At 42.5% G+C, this 17411-nt stretch overlaps 1 protein-coding gene across 1 annotated transcript in view; it reads right to left on the bottom strand.

The window, feature by feature from the left end:
* Nucleotides 1-15197, bottom strand: part of LOC133350047 (pre-mRNA 3'-end-processing factor FIP1-like) — a 35918-nt gene extending 20721 nt beyond the window's left edge. Inside the window, exons 1-4 of the mRNA XM_061564021.1 lie at nt 15064-15197; nt 7785-7836; nt 4623-4671; nt 2739-2902 (exon numbers count right to left, since the gene is read on the bottom strand). Of these exons, the coding sequence (XP_061420005.1) occupies nt 2739-2902; nt 4623-4671; nt 7785-7836; nt 15064-15130 (332 nt within the window). The 5' untranslated portion in view covers nt 15131-15197. The remainder of the gene's footprint in view (nt 1-2738; nt 2903-4622; nt 4672-7784; nt 7837-15063) is intronic.
* Between the last annotated feature and the right edge of the window lie 2214 nt (nt 15198-17411).

Below are 17411 nucleotides of genomic sequence, written 5' to 3' on the forward strand. Positions count from 1 at the left end.
TGTCAGCAGCGGTGCCTGCAACTGCTCCCACGTGAGCAGAACGCATGCGTTCCAGGGCACTTGGAACATTTGCAGATGCAATCGGGGGACACATCCCCACAATGCCCGCTTTATAGGTGTGTAATGATGCCATCAATCCATTAAAATGGATTCTAAGGCACACGGCACATGCGCAGGATCGCACGCGTGTGCGTCTATTGCTCTAGATACATACACGTTGTGTGTAATGAGTTCACGTAAGCCCAGCGGCCACTAGAGGCCCCTAAATTCACAATAATAATCAAGTCCTGAATTTAAATAATAATAAAGTCGTGAATTGAATCGTAACCCATAATTCTGAATATTAATTGAATCGCAAGGGGGGGGGGATATCATTCCATATTCATTTAGTTATATTAAAAATCAGTTTCTTTGCTGCTGAGTTTGCATTGATTGTTAAAGAGTGCTGGCTGGAATCACTGAGATCCTGGGTTCTCTAGTGTAGTATTGGAGTTGATGGTCTCAGCAGGTCACCAATGGCTGCACCAAAAAAAAAAAGACTAAATTTGGTGCTACACAATTTGGTTGAGGTCCAGCGGACAATTTAATATGAACGTACTGCGACAAACCTCACTGTCATTTGCACAGCGAGTGGGAAAGTGCCACTCCCGATTGTGTAGACCACAGGTTACTTGAATGGCTTCTTTTCCCCGAGGTAGCTCTCTCTGTGGTATCTGCTTCCGTAGGCCATTCGTTTGACATTAAGAGTTACACCGCCGTGAAAAATCGGAACATATGTGACACCGATGGCACAATGGAGATACAATTGTGGAAACGCACGTTTAAAAAGGTTGTTGCTATTTGTCCACTTATATGCAGATATAAAAAAAATAGCTTCACGTGCACTTAAGAAACAAGGCTGCATGCATAAATAAGCATACCGTTAAATCATAAAGTATATGATCATGGGTGAACTGTGCTGGCACTTTTGATCTTAATCCCACTCTGATGTTTAAATCTCACAGGAATATGCCCAGCTGTATGATTCATAAGCTGTGTGCGTAGGTTATGTGCCGAGTACGTGCCTCCGGGGTTTGAGGCACTACGGGCCGAATATTAAAAGCCTGCCATGCTCCAACGCCGGGGCTTCATTTTATCCGATATATAGTAGAAGAAAATGATAATCTACCATTGTTCTGTAACTAAACAATTGCCCATAATGCACATGGTTTGGGACAATTCAAGTGATTATTAAATTTCGATTTAAAGCTTTCGCGACTGCAGGGATTCATCTTCTTGGTTCTTTCGGTAAAGTCACGTAGAAGGGAAATAATTAAATAAATAAAAATAATTTCTTATGTTTTATTTTTATTATTTTATTATTTCCCTTCTATGTGACTTTACCGAGAGAACCAAGAAGATGATTATTAAATATTTTCCCAAATTTTACTCCCATCACGCTCTCGGTGTCACTCCAGGAGAGAGTGTCCGTTAGAACTCGTGCAATGTGGCGCGTCACAACGTGTTGGAGACAAGCCCGCAGGAGGTGGTGGTATCGCACGGCCACATCGGTGGTCCCTTCCTGTGACCTCTTTCCCACACCAAGAGCACCGCACTTTGTCACGTGCCCTCCTATAGATGTTCTTTGGGTATCAATAAGACCCAAAATGTGTGTTTTATTTTCTTTCTCAGAGTTGGAATTTGAAAAAACACATGGATTTATGTGTATTTGAATGCAGTCGTTGGTGACCTGGGTGAGATCATTAACTCGTTCTATGCTTTGTAAGCCCAGATCTACAGGACCCATTTTGGCAGCAGTCAATTTATTATATTGTCCAAGTCTGTGTTTGAACATCTTAACATCTGTATTATTGCCAGGCAGAGTAAAGCCTTTTCCTTCATTTTTAATCAACTTGAAAGGCCGGTTTAACTATTTAACTTTTTTTTTTCACCAGGTAAGGCGCACCGAGCTATAACAGCTCTTTTTCCGAAGCGACCTGGCCACAAACGATAGCTCAACGAAGCGGCTCGTCGTCACATGGAAATGCACACTGATTCTAAATGTGAAGGGAAAAAAAAACCCAGAGGACCCAAAGAAAAATGCACACGACCATGGGGAGAAAGAGATTCGAACTACAGAGCAGGTGTCAAGTGGACTGCTGAGCCACTCAGCCACCTTCAGCACTAGTGGTGGAGGGGGGGGGGTCCAATTAAAGCACCCACAGAAGGATTCTGTAAAACCACCCTCTTACACAACAAGCCCCCCGTAGCACGCACATGGCCAGGTCATTCACGTCACATTTATCCTATCATCGGAGCCTTTGCACGGATAAATAGAAAGTGGAAGTCTCCGTTAATTCATCATATCGTCAAAAGTCATGGTGCAGGTGAAAGGAAGTCGTGACGACAATGTAGTGGCCACGCAATACAATCATTTAAGCCTTTGTTCACACATGACAAACCGACTTGGAAGTAGTGGCAACATCGTGTGTGCTCATTGGAAACCTTTGAACGGATGAGCTCTGAAGACCCGGACGTGATAGAAGAGTCAAAAGCGGGGCCACGGATAATCAACCACAAAAACAAATCGTCAACTAGATTATTTTTAGCGAATGTATCTAACTTTATCGTCGCAGCTCAATTCGAGTCACGTGCAAGATTTGGAAGCAGAACAACTTATCACATGTGTCATGCGAATCAGTAAATGCATCTTATTATTGTTGTTGTTGTTGTTTTGTCCAGGACGAGTGGCCACACACCTGCGGGTTTTGGTTCCGGTGCGGATGTTGCCGATGGTAACTTCAATGTCATCGTCGTCGTCGTCGTCATCGTCGTCGTCGTCGTCATCGTCGTAATCGTCGACATCAAAGCCTCCGTTCTCTCGGAGATGCTGCTTCAATCCACCGACATCAGTGCCGACCTCCTGCTCGCCCAACAGTCGACAAAGCACAAGTGCGGAACGCGATCAACCACGGGACGCACGCTCAAGTCTCCACGTCGTCCCAACAAACCCTGCTGGCAATCCGCGCCTTGAATGAGGGATACCCAGTGCCGTGCGAGTCGCGGGGGGGGGGGGGGGGGTTAATTGACCGTACTTCACCAAGCCGGTCGGTGCGAGTTGGTGAAGGCGGGGGGAGGATAGACGTAGGAGTTGATGCACTGCCCTCTATAGCCTCGATAACCCATCATGTGGCACAACCCCAGAAATTCTCAGGCAGGTCTGTAAACAAATGCCTGGGGCTATTTGGCTATGCGTGCATATATACAGGGTGCTTCAAACTGTTTTTGTTAACACTTATATGGGACTATTGTTTTTAATAGACTGTAACATGATAACAAATGTCATGTTAACAGCTTTAAAAAGGCAGAAGAGTCCCCACTTGTTCGCCATCGTTGTCAACACGTTGCCTGGAATCTTCTCCAGGTGGTCTCCAGAGCCCAGAGGCACATTTATTGTGGTATTGTCGCTTCTGAGAAAATACAATTCTCAGAAGTGCTAAAAACATTTTAAACACCCCGTATAAATGTATATATAAAGCACACAACATCGACACTGGGGGAGACAAAGGCGGCCGGGCATGGAATTGGTCACCCACCCCCTCGGAGTGCCGTGCCGACCTTCATAGGTGTTACTCGCTAACAGCACTTGCCCCAAGTGTGTTAAGGCTATACGGTAGATCTTTGTCTTTGTACTACGAAGATACAGTGTCACCGTGCCATTTACATTCACTTCAAATATTACACTGGTCAACACACTTTTTCTGGCATTAGGTATTCCAACAGTTCTAAGGTAATTTTGGGGTGCCGATTCCAAATCTGGCATCAGATTTTGTCTACCACATCAGGTTTTTGAGATATCAAATATTGCAGAAGAAAAATATTAAATAAATGTGGATATCTACATAAAATTATATTATAAATACACTATCCTAAAAATACAGCACCATATTTTAACACTAAAGCAGTCACTGACTCGCAACAACTTGCAATCATAAGTGACAGAGTTAATTTCGGGTAAAATCAATGAAAATGGGGTATGCCGATAGCATAAAATGAGATGTGATAGAGCAAATCTGAGATCAGATTTGGAATCAGCACCCTGAAATTAGTCTAAAACAGCTGCAAAAGTCCAGGCCAGAATTTGTTTTTTGTTGACCAGTGTTATCGCGACGAGGTGAGCGGCACAAAGTGCAGCTGTTGCTCTGCATCTACATCAGCCATACGAAAGAAGAAGTGGCACGGTTCCAGTTCTGCAGTGGAAAATTCACTCGGGGCCCCCAGCGAAACCTTCCGACCCTGTTAAATAAATCCATCTACATACATGTTTCGATTTAATAATAATAACGCGCAGTTCATATTTAACCTCCAGACGGGTCCTCATTGCAAAGCTTTACGTTTTTAAAGAACCAGCCGACGAGGCAGAATTCACCACGTGGTTAAAGGGCGTGAGAAATTCAATAGCCTCAGCGATGGTGCGAGCCTTCGGTTATTACCGATTTCATGGCTCGTCTTGTACGGCTCGCAGACTGTTTGAAAATGAATGCACTAGGAGGCATTACTACCATATGAATCGTTTTTAATCTCTTCCCCGGCAAGCACATCATTTTAATTTACAATGGCAATTTAAGGTTATGCAGGTCTACCTTACTGTCATGGAGGCCGGTAATGCTCGATAAATCCAAGCAGCTGTCTCTGGGGGGGCAGGGCGATAGGAAAAAGGAACAATCACAAACAAACCATTACAATGACAACAGAGGCATTGACTCCACGCCACAATGGAGAGCACATTAACCCTTACAAATCGGAGAACATTTCAAGACCACTCGATGGTCTTTAAATTATGTGAAATCCACCCGAGTGGGGAATCACAGCCAGGCTCTTCTGGACATGAAGTACAAGTGTTAACACTTCACACCACCCTACCGCCTTAAAGATCACTTGTAAAAACACCATTATCGATATAGATTACAGCACCCATAGTGTTGGAGGCCCTGCTAACGACTATTGCGCAACTGAAAATGAGTATTGAGGGCAGAGCGGAAAACGAGTGAGCGTAGTTGACTAATTAAAGTCCTCAACGACTACTAAACATCTATCCACTGCTGCATGAAGGCCTCTCCAAAGCTGCAGCCATCCCTCGCGATCACGAGACGCCACAAACATCCATCTGGCTCCCGCGCAGGAGCCAATTCTCATCGCTCCACCTCCACGGTGGACGTACGTTTTTTTTTCGGGCGCGGTCCCCTCCCTTGGGTGCCACCCCGTTGTGCTGTGCCACCCTTGGGTGCCACCCCATTGTGCTGTGCCACCCTTGGGTGCCACCCCATTGTGCTGTGCCAGCCGGTCATCGGCGTCCCTGATGTCCCTGCTCAAGCCCAGTTACCTTTCTAGATTTGAAGCTTTCGTGACTGCAAAGATTCATACTCTTAGGCTTTTTCGGTAAAGTCACGTGGGTAAAAAATTTAAATAAAATTAATAGAAGTGATAATAGAAATACAATAATAAATCACGACGTTTCGGAGGCAACACAATCTTTCGTATTCAGATAGAACCGTCACAGCACGATTTCTGTATCAAGTAAAAAGGGAAAAAAAAAAAAATGACAAATATTTTTTTTTTCACAAGTTATTTTTTTTACTTGATACAGCAATCGTGCTGTGACGGTTCCACCTGAAGATGGAAGCTTGTGTTGCCTCCGAAACGTCGTGATTTATTAGTTTATTTCTATTATTACTTCTGTTAATTTTATTTTTTACCTACGTGACTTTACCGAAAAAGCCCAAGAGTATGAATCCCAGTTACCTTTCCCAAACAATCTACAATTGTCCATAATGGAAGTTTTTTTTGGTTATATCGCGTAAATATAAATGTGTCGTTAGACCCACAAACACTTACAATTCGAGTACGACACATTTATATTTACGCGATCTAATCCAAAAACCTCTATTATGGATAATATTGGTAGCAAAAGCCTACTACGTGTTAAACCAATCTACAATGTCTCTAGCTCGCTTGCTCGCCAATCCAAGTGGTTCCTCCTCTTTATGTCTCTCGGTGTACGCCAAGCGTGCATCTCCCCCACGCTCCTTTGCACACTTTCCAGATTTGGTTCCATTTCATTTCCAGTTCGGGAAAAGACTCATTAATGTCAACTACACTGGTCAACAAAAAACACTTTTTCAGGCCTGGACTTTTGCAGCTGTTTTAGACTAATTTCAGGGTGCTGATTCCAAATCTGATCTCAGATTTGCTCTATCACATCTCATTTTATGCTATCGGCATACCCCATTTTCATTGATTTTACCCGAAATTAACTCTGTCACTTATGATTGCAAGTTGTTGCGAGTCAGTGACTGCTTTAGTGTTAAAATATAGTGCTGTATTTTTAGGATAGTGTGTTTATAATATCATTTTATGTAGATATCGACATTTATTTAATATTTTTATTCTGCAGTTTTTATTGAAAATGCAATATTTGATATCTCAAAAACCTGATGTGATAGACAAAAACTGATGCCAGATTTGGAATCAGCACCCCAAAACCGTTGGAATATCTTATGCCAGAAAAAGTGTGTTGACCAGTGCTATCATTACGTCTGGCCTTTGGAGACTAAAAAAAGACATAACTCCTCCAATGTGGTATAAAACAGGAAATTTGGTGCATTAATTGTAACACAAAATGACACAAATAATACACTTTGTATCATTCCTATGAATACGCTCACTTTATATTCTTATGTTTTTTCGGTAATGTCACGTAGGTAAAAAACATTAAAAAGTAAAATAAAATAAAAATCAGGACGTTTCGGAGGCAACACAATGTTTTTTACCTACGTGACTTTACCGGAAAAAACCTAAGAATATGAATCATTGCAGTCACGAAAGCTTCAAATCTAGAATACACTCACTCTTTGTGAACACCTGTTAATTAGTCCATGAGTCCATAACAGACAATTCACTTGTCAATACCACACAAGGTGACATGAACTAAAGTGGTAGCAATGTTTATATGTGGCCAAGAATAGTGATATATGAGATATCTACTTAAAATTAGTGGGTGTTATCCGATAGTTAAGTCATTCAACGTATAAAATAAATTGGTAGACTTTACCGAAAGACCCAAAGAATTCAAATTCCTGCAGTCATGAAAGCTTTAAGTCAAGAACTACTAAAGTTTTGCTACATTCGGTGGTACCAATATCCGCTACTGCACATGAACTAAATACAGAAATTCATAATTTCACACATTTCCAATAGACATTTTTTTTCTGGCACATATTGTCACTTATTTTGTAAAAACATGATTTAGAAAATTGATGGGACAAATAGGAATGGTCGTAAACAGGATATGAATATAAACACCCTTTGCATTTCATCAAACAATTCAACTAGGGGAACACTGAATACGTTTTATGTCAAAATAAGCTGCACGTGATCAATTCCATCCAATCACAGATAGTTAAAATAATGACACTTTTGTCAAAGTAGTACGCAATCTTAGCACACGGTGCCCCAGAAACTAGTACGAGTCACAAGTTATTTGTCTAACTTCCTGAAGGAAACTCAATATGTGTATGCTATATTCTGATAAGAATCTTGATTTGAAGCTTTCGTGACTGCAGGAATCCATACTCTTTGGTTCTTTCGGTAAAGTCACGTGGGTAGACATTCTGATAAGAGTTTGAAGCAATTTATAAACGTGCACATGACAATAAAAACATCAAGCTCAATTATGTCCAGTATTACAAAAACTTTTTATATTCCACCCGAATGCACAAAATGTAAATTATTAAAAATATTTATACTCAAAGAGATAATCTGAAGCTGCATCTTCTTCGTATGTTCCGTCTTGATTATCTGGAGAAAGAAAAACAAGAAAATATTAAAAAGTGGTTATTAAATTTTTTTACCTTCATTTTTTAAAAACCCAACTGTAACAAGTCCAACATTATCTCACTTATTAAACTTGAAGTTAATTTTCCATTTTCTGGTGGAATATTAGAAGCAGAATATCTATACCACAATAATAATAAATGTAAGCAATGAAGCATAAAATTAACTAAATCTTTAGCCATTTCATCCGTGTAATTACTTTATTAAAAGACACTGTAAATGGAGAGGTGTTGTAACATTTTCTGCATTTCTGAGCTTGGAATTAAAAGTTTTGAATTGACAAGTCCCTACTTCTATCGGTGTCAGCGCAAAAATACGATACCTTCAGTAATTATAGCCTCCAGCATTTATAGATATTATGTTTAAGCGTGAACGGCATTTTCAAAGTTCAACATAACCACATTTCAATGAGCAAATTTGTTTCATTTAATACCCGTTATTCAAAAAAAAAATCTGCCATGGTACAATGGCTAGCACATTGGATCTGCAATGCAATCTTTTGGTGCGGCATATGAAACAATGGAGCAATTATCTTAAACCCCTCTAGCCTCTGCCCACCCAGCACACATCACACAGCCGTATAAGCGGACATACATCACAACAAGAGGGTACACATCACAACCCCTCCTGCCTCTGCCCACCCAGCAGTGAAAGCAGGTACACATCACAGCCAGTCCATCGATCGCCAGGTCACGCGTGTTGGGGGAAAAGGTTGGAAACGCTCACACATTTGCTAGGATGCATGGCCAGTGTGGAAGATTAGGCCAAATACCCGCTAGGCGGCCTTTATACAGCTCCCTCCAGTGGCCTCATCGCCAGCAGTAGTGTGAGCAAGCAACTGCAGAGCTGCACTCTTAACGTTGATAATTATAAAAGCCATGACGGATATGTACCTACGTTGAGGATGTTGGCAGTAATCAGTAGACATGTAAAGATGAATACATTGATTGATTAAAATGTATTCTTATCTTCTTGGTTCTTTCGGTAAAGTCACGTAGAAGGCAAGTAATAAAAAAAACATAATAAAATGATTCTCATGACGTTTCGGCCACAACCCAAGCAGCCGTCCTCAGGTGAAGAACCAGACTCTGTCTTCTCGACAGACCTGTTCTTCACCTGAGGACGTCTACTTGCGTTGTGGCCGAAACGTCGTGAGAATCATTTTATAATGTTTTTTTATTACTTCCCTTCTATGTAACTTTACCGAAAGAACCAAGAAGATGAATCCCTGCAGTCACGAAAGAAGCTTTAAATCGAAATGTATTCTTATGTCCAGGATCCACACGTTGCAGTGTATGAGAAAATATGATTTACAATTTTTAGTAAAAATGATACGTGAAGGACATGCCAATGTTACATATAGACCAATGGAATGGACAAAACTATACCAATGAGTAAAAACATAAATAACACAAACAAGATGATAACAGCTAGGCCAAAAAAATAACTCATTCTTGACTTGAATCATGAACAAAAATCGTGACAATCCATCGGATTGCCTGGAGGCTGAATAGTTTCATGTCTTGCAATCAGTCAACCTTGGAATTATCAGCACCATTCATTTTGTAGGCAGGAAAATGGATTGCAGCCGGATCACCATTTCACAAAGCACATTGCGTATTATGCAATGCGAATAACTTCATGTACAGTACCAGCGCAGTAGGTCCAAGAGAGAGGTAGGAAAAAAAGCAACGCAATATCCCGCTAAATCTCTTTTTGAAATGCTGAAATGTAAAATTGTCGAGCGGGCAAATGTGCAAAAAAACGTCGCCGATTGAGCGCAGGGGGGTAAAAGTGCCTTTTCGCAAAACGATGGGCGACCAGGACTCCCGCAGCAATTGGGAATGCACCACACGAGTTGGCCACGCGCGTCTGAAGATGTCGCCGGGACAGGCTTCAGAAAAAAGTGGCGACGGACACTCGCCTCCGCCGTCCAGACTGGCCGGGATAATGCAACGCAGGCGCACTTAGGATTCTGGGGAAACGCGCCTCGAGTGTTTCATGTACACGCGTGCGCGCGCGCGCTGCCAGGACCGCTTGACACCGATGGGATTTCGCGACAAGCGACAAGTCGGCCGTCGGGACGGAGAGCACGCACGCGCGCGCAATGTTTCGCGCGGCGGATTCGGACGAAGCCTTCTCGAGGAATTGGTGGCCATAGCGGGTGAAGAGAAGGAAAAGCGATGGGCGATGTCGCTTTCAACAACAAATCCGCGCTGCGAAAATGGCACACGAGAAATTCCAGCAAAATTGCCCTTTCGTACAAAATAACACTTGTCATTATGCAGCCTCATTAGCGCACCCTAAATAGGTTGACCAAGTACTGTACTCGGCATGATCTAAGAGTTGTACAACAAAAGATAGGCAGCTAATTTAGCAGCTCCAAAATGCCACTAACTTTGTTTTATAATTGCAACGCTAATCTGCGCCACAGTCCCCCCCCCCTCCAATCATTTCACTTTAGGCCACCACACTGAGATAGCATAATTGGTCACGCATAATCGCCAGACAGGTTTAAAACTATTTAGGATGGCTCTCGTGGGCATGATGCGGACCTGAAAATCTTTGCAAAACGCTCGTACAAAACGGGCCCCCGCTCACTCTGCACCTGCGTGTAATTACTCACGAGTTAGCAAGGCTGAGCAGGCCTGGCATAATTAGTGGGCATGTTCATGTACCGCTGGTTATTTAAATTGTGTTAATCCAACGTGACTTTATGCAATAATAGCCGTTTGAAGGCAAGTGCTTATTTCTCCACAGCTGTCATCACGAAGCCGAGTACAACTATAGGTGGATTCTTATTTCACAGCAAACAAAGCGGGCAGCACTTGGCCTATGAAGATATAAATTGAAAATCAAATGCAGCAATAATGCTACTTTTTGTTCAAACCACTTATGGTCGAGCTCCTGCACTGAACACCGATGAGATAAAATGAGAAAGAGAATTAAAGTAGAGAATCATAATTGTCTACCGTGCCGTGAACTCTATAGATTACCCCCACCAAAATAAAATGAAGAAATTACAGAACGTATCATTGCAAAGCCTCCACAGGACTCCCCACCAATCTCAATACAAAGAGTATTACAATAATTCGTTTAACACTCTCCCGATGCGCTATTTCAATGCAGCCAGTCTCATTTCCGTACAGCATTCGACGGTGCGTAAAGCGGGAGGTCGTTGATGTCTCGCCGCTCGTTAGAAATCAATTGGAATTCTGCTAATTCAGCCGGGCGGCGACGGTGACGGCGCACATCTGTAATCCAGCACTGTGGATGCGAGGGTTGGTGGGTCACGCCAGGAGAAAACGTTACAGCACAAGGTGGACTCTGCCTGATTCATCTAGACGGGATAAAGTGCTGCCCCACCGCATGCGTGGGTTCTCTCCTGTTTCCTTCTACACTCGTTTGCCCATTTGAAAACATCTTAATATATAAAGGACCACAGAGCTTGGAAAATTGTTGGCACGTGCTCACGAACCGCCTGGCTGCTGCCTTCCCACTTGTCCGCGGTTCTTAGCGCCTCTGCGTCGTCGTTCTCTCTCAAGTGTGAGAAATTCACCAAACACAGTCATTTTTATATACGCACACCGCAACACGGTATATGTATTGTTGTGTGCGCAGTATAACACACTGCAGGAATAATGATAAGTAGTCATCAGAAGCAGTCGTGCACAGTGAGGGATTACTCTGCGCGTTACAAGTTGAATTATAACGAAATGGGGCACCCTGTAAGCATAAGTACAACTGCAGTACTGTACACTAGAAACATTGGTCAAACGTCAAAATAACAACCGACCAGATAGAGTATTGAGACTCAGTTTGGCTCTTATGAATTTGCTGGATATTAAGAGGCAAGACATATCTATTTTATATGTTTACTGATTGCAATTTTCATTTTAATTGCCCAAGACGATCAAGAAAAGCAACTTCCCATCTGTTGCAGTTAGGTGTTGCGAGTGGGAGCTTATGTATAGTTAAAATCGTTCAAAGTGCAGGCTCCCATTACGCCTTCGGAAATACACATTGATGTATGGAATTAAAGCTGTAACCGCTGTACTGTGTCTAGATGCAACTCTTATATTCTATTAAACCAACTCACTGCACTAAAACTAAAAAATTATGTCAGACTGTTTTGTTGCATCAATAATCACGCCTTAAAGATGATAAGTTACTTTGTCATTTTGAAAGGAGGCGATAATGGAAATCTATTTCTAACATACTAAACATGCTATGTTGCAGTAAAGAGCAATTAAAATACCATAAAATGTGCAATGGCATTTTACATTTAATGGCTCTGATGATAACAATAACAAACACTTGCACATAGCCACGATGAAAATTGCTTCCATAAAGCCTTTTAAAATGCAGTGCTGCACTGATATATTCAAAAAAATTTCACCCAGACCACTCATCGTAATGAAATGTAGATGGAACCAGCTGTGCAACCTGTTGTGATCCATTAAATATCAAGGACAACGTGGAACTTGCTTGAAAAGACAAATTGCTAAGAAAGCGACAATGCTTCATGCATCGGATTAATCCGAACAAAATAAATTATAATCAAAAAATAAAGCGTAGACATGAAATTTGTGACAATCTGAACATAACCTCCCTTTTAGATTAATTAGAAATCAGGGTGACGTCTCATCACTATTTTTTATGTCACTTCAGCGTTTTCCTGACCAAAACATGTGACATTTGGTGCACAGTACTACCGTAAAATTGCAAACACATAAATATCCAATGTAATGTAAATGGTCTGAAAGTCCACAAAAAGGGTCTGAAAATTGTCCTTACTAATCAGACACGCCAAAGTCTAAAGCTTTCGATTCAAAACTCATCCTTAACGAGCACTAACCTCCGCCAACGTCCGGTTAACCAGGTGGCAATGGTTTATCATCCTATATGGCATGCTCATGATATTGAATTAAGTCAAAACCAAGATTGCCTTTCTTCAGACAATTGCTGGGATGAATGATTCCTGGGTCTGTCTGCAGATGGATTGCGTGTTATTTACCTTTGGCGATTAAACAAACTCCCTGCGGCTCGTTTTATTTTAGGGAAAACACCAGTCTTATTACGTGTCGCGAATGACCTGTGATCCTGGCGAAGCTTGTTTATTTCACATCTCAGCCGATTATTTACACATCCGACCGGTGTGCTTTTCATTCACCACATCAAGCAATGATGTCCCCCCCCTCCTGCTTATTTGTGTTCATTACACGATTTTCATACCAGAGTTTTTTTTTCCTTCGGTGCATGACTCCTGCAGAGGCAAATATAGTCCCTTGAGTTAAAACACTTGTTAAAACAATTTTGATTTACATGGCACCTAAACACAAAGACAAATATAGACTCAAAAACAGTGTGATATGCGCACCATGCGGATGGTTTTATATATAGACTATATATACACACACACAAGGTACCATATACAACAGTGTAAGGAAGAGATGGTGAATAATAGGCAGAAGAGAAGAGGAAGGGCCTGATACTGGATGTGAACAGGGGCAATGGAGTCGATATCACATACGGCAGGAGGGATTTGAGTTCCGTGTTGCATGGGCATGTATGTATGTTGAACTTCTTTCACACCGTAGGTTGCGAACCGTGTTAATCGAAGGTGCAGCAGAGGATAAGGAGCGATATCATCCAATATCATGACTGTCATTATGGTATTAGCTGATTAGTCCTATAATGGAAGCCACATTCAAAATGATCCTCTTACTGACCTAATAGCTCAAGGGCATGTTCCCAGTCGCCTGCTGTTATCACTGCGAAACCAAGTTGCACCATCTTCTAAGTGTGAACAATGGCCAGCTGGTGCACCCCGTATTCATTTATTGTACAACTCACTGGATTTTCAATTAGCTTTTTTAAAATCAAATCTGAGTCCTGTTTACATGGATTTGAAGCAAAATGTGCAATATCTATGCAATGGGTAAATATACTGACCACAAATGGATGCACACGCTATGTCCTTTAAAGTGTGTTATCCCATTCAAGTCCATAACATAATTAAATAGATACTGTATTCATTATTTGGGGCACACTTAATGTGCAGAATGGGAGAAAAAAATTGAAATTCATATACCGTACTGCATGGGATTAATTTGCCATACTTCTGATTTAAATCCCATGACTTCTGGCAACGTTTTCCTTCTTGTATACCGACGTCTTTGTCAATGCACTGGTGGATGAATTCCTGACCATACTTCACCACGCCGGATCAAAGGGCCGGTTGGTGAAGGGTGGGTGGGTACAGTGTAGGAATATTGTAACGTCTATCCGAAAAATGTGTTCATCATTTAGAGCCCATTCTTTTAGTGCCCATGTAGACTATTTAATTTTTTATGTATTACATGGAATGTTGTTGTTGTTGAACGTGTTGTCAATGTGTACATAATTACCTGACACGGGGGGAAAATAGGAAAGAAATACTATCGTACCGATTTCTTTCAACTTATTTGAGAATGTTTTTTAAAGGCCTACAAATTACAGTGAAATCAATACGCGTGCCCCCGAGCACATTCCCTGTCGTTTTAATTATCACAGGTATTTACACCTAAGTGCTAAAAAAAAGTGTGAAGAATTCACCAAAAATACAATAATCTGGAAATATGCGCACTGCAACACGGTGCTGTTTTTAGAGTGTGTGCACGCTACAATACACTGCAGGAATAACAATGCATCATCAGTAACAGCCATGGTCAATCCACTGCTGAACGAGAACCCTCCTAAGGCCGCTACCATACATCACCACCCTGCCACGTAATGAATAACAATGGGATAATTTTCAGTATTTTATAACCACGAGCAAGAATATGGCCAACAACGTTCTACACCACTTATCGCATCGTTATGTACGCATCTACTTTACTGACAAACCATTTTTGTTCTCATCACATTTGTCGATTTTAACAATTTGCTTTTTTAGTATTTTTTTTTTAATTATCGCCCCGAGATTTGAAATAACCATTTGCTCCCCGCGGGAGACTTTTTTTCTCGTCTCTAAATGAACGTATCCACCTGATTCGCAATACAATCACATTCACGTCGCCACGTATTCCTGTAAAGGCACACAACACCATGCAACGTAAAGTGAAATCACAACGCAAGGGTCTATTTAAAATAATATAAATACACACAGTACAAGCATAACAATTTCGCCTCGAGACACGCGTGACTTACAGATGCACAGCCAATCTAAATCTTGTGGGTTCAGATCCCGGAGATTCAAGACTTCGCCTGCCATCATCTTGCCGTCGGGTTAAAGCTTAAACCCACAATGGCAACAATTTAAATGCCAATTATAAAGTTGCCGACAAGAGACTGGAATCTTGTTTTTTTAAAAAGTTGTTTCCTTTCATTCAAAGTTTAAAGGAACACGCCCTGCACTGAGAGAGAGAGCGGCAGAGAGAGCGAGAGAGCCACACCACGCAATACAAGTTGCGAATGAGAAGTGGATACGATCTGCGGTCCTACAGGAATAAAAACTCCGGCCCTACACTGCCCTCTTGTGGCTGTGGCCAGCAAACATCTCAGCTCACTCATCTCTCTCGCTGTGTGTGTGATGGGGGTGTGGATGTGACCCGGTGGTTGTTCCATCGTCACGTTCGCGTCACGTTCCCTTCCTATCGGAAGCGATTTGGTAGTTCTCTCTCTCTCGTTGTTGTTGTTATCGTCGTCGTCGTTGAGACATTTGGTTCTGAGTTTATAATTCAGCTTACACGCCAACTGCAGGAGCCTCGCTGCGCGGACGACCGAAGCGAAACCTCCCACCCACCCCACCATCCACCACCTTGAGATTATCCAAAGGCAAAACAAAAGTTTCACAACATTTTCACACGACGGTGCGTGCATCGATTACGAACCCTCCAACCCTCTCGCCCAGCCCGACCGCTCGAGTTCGATTCGCTACCGAACTGGGACCCAATCCCTCCGCGAGCAGCCCGGACGATGTTTGGTCAAAAACAACAGACGTCTTCACCTACCCAGCTTCGTCTCCGCGGCGTGGGGAGGGGGAAGCCTGTCATCCAGCTGTGGATTGTCAAGGGCACTGTGTGTACATTATTGTCGTTATTGTTGTAATGTGGCACATTTGCTGGTGGCGTCTTTGGCGAGGCTTCGTTGCTGAGCGCTTGCTATGTTATCGCGACGTGAGACGGGATCGTTGCCAGTGCCCGGATTAAGCTAAGTGTAGTATACTTTATAAAGGGGCCTTAAATAAAATAAAAAGCATAAACATTAAAAACATAAATTTTTTACTTGCAGTCAAGTAATTGTATTTTTTTACTTGCTATACAGCCAGATACTACGACAAATCGCTAACCTTAAACACCCAGTAGTTCATGAAAGTTGAAGGCGGTATAGTACTATAGTAACAGAGCAAGTGCAGAATCACTGAACCGGAATTGATAGCTTGAAAGCATTTAGCGCGGGACCCTTGAAAGTGCGGGCCCGTAACTTCTACATATGTAGTAGCACATATGTAGTAGTACATATGTAGCTACATTAAGTGTGCCCCAAATAATGTAGTAGTACATATGTATCTACTTTTGCTCGTTGCTTGTACGTGGAGGTGGTGACACACCACTGCTGACGGATTCGTTAAGACCCCAGGGGCCACCATTAAACTGGACCACGATGTGCTTTCGGCTTTTGCTGGTTGGGTTTCTCGTGAAAATGTTATCTTTCCTTGTTGCCAAACGGCCACAATTAATTGGTGATCCAAGCCAAACGTCCCAATCCAGTATCCAGAGAGTCCACGCTGTGATAATCTGGCATGCAAGTGTAAATAAGTTGGAATCTCAGAAAAAAAAGATCCCCGCTCAAGCGAGCATCGACGCGGTTCTCCTAGCCCCGAGTCGGTGGTGGAAATTCGACAGTTCTATGGCGAGGACGAGTTCACCCAGTGCTACTTCTGCAGTGGCAATAATAGTTCCTGTCCGGGACGGCTGGCAACTTGGGTGCAATTGGAGATGCGCGTGGTGTTTCTTTGAGTATGAAGGATCACTTTTGAGAACATAAGTCCCTATCAGAGACCGCGGGTCAGGCTGCCACAAGGGCACTTGAATCATACCCGTGACAGTCCCCGGTTGTGGTGATAGATTGTTAAGGAAGGCATTCGATACGGATTCTGACTTAATTTGCCCACGCTAATTCATCATTGCAATGGGCTCCTCAAGAGAGACGGCACCGTGGCTACAACAAACCTGGTGCTTTAAACATTAATTGGCCTCGCGGAATGCTGCGCTGTTCCATGCAGGCGCGCGCGCATGGGAATTGATCGGGGCTTGGGACATTTTGAGACCTGCTTTGATACGGACATTCCGTGTTCGCCCCCTTCGCGAATCGGTGCTGCTTCAGAGGCGCGGCTGTGGGCCATGAGAAATTAAACGCTAACATTTTACAGCCCTTTGTCATCAACCCGCTGCATGAAAAATATTTTTGTTAGCGGAGGTGCAATTTGTGGTCTTGGTACTCAAAGAAAGATACACTGGAGTCGAAAGATTTGTCATATTAGGTGTTCTAGTAGC

Source organism: Lethenteron reissneri, chromosome 32 (genome assembly GCF_015708825.2).
Source record: "Lethenteron reissneri isolate LAM-NWPU_2019-01 chromosome 32, ASM1570882v1, whole genome shotgun sequence".
Taxonomy (NCBI): Eukaryota; Metazoa; Chordata; class Hyperoartia; order Petromyzontiformes; family Petromyzontidae; genus Lethenteron; species Lethenteron reissneri.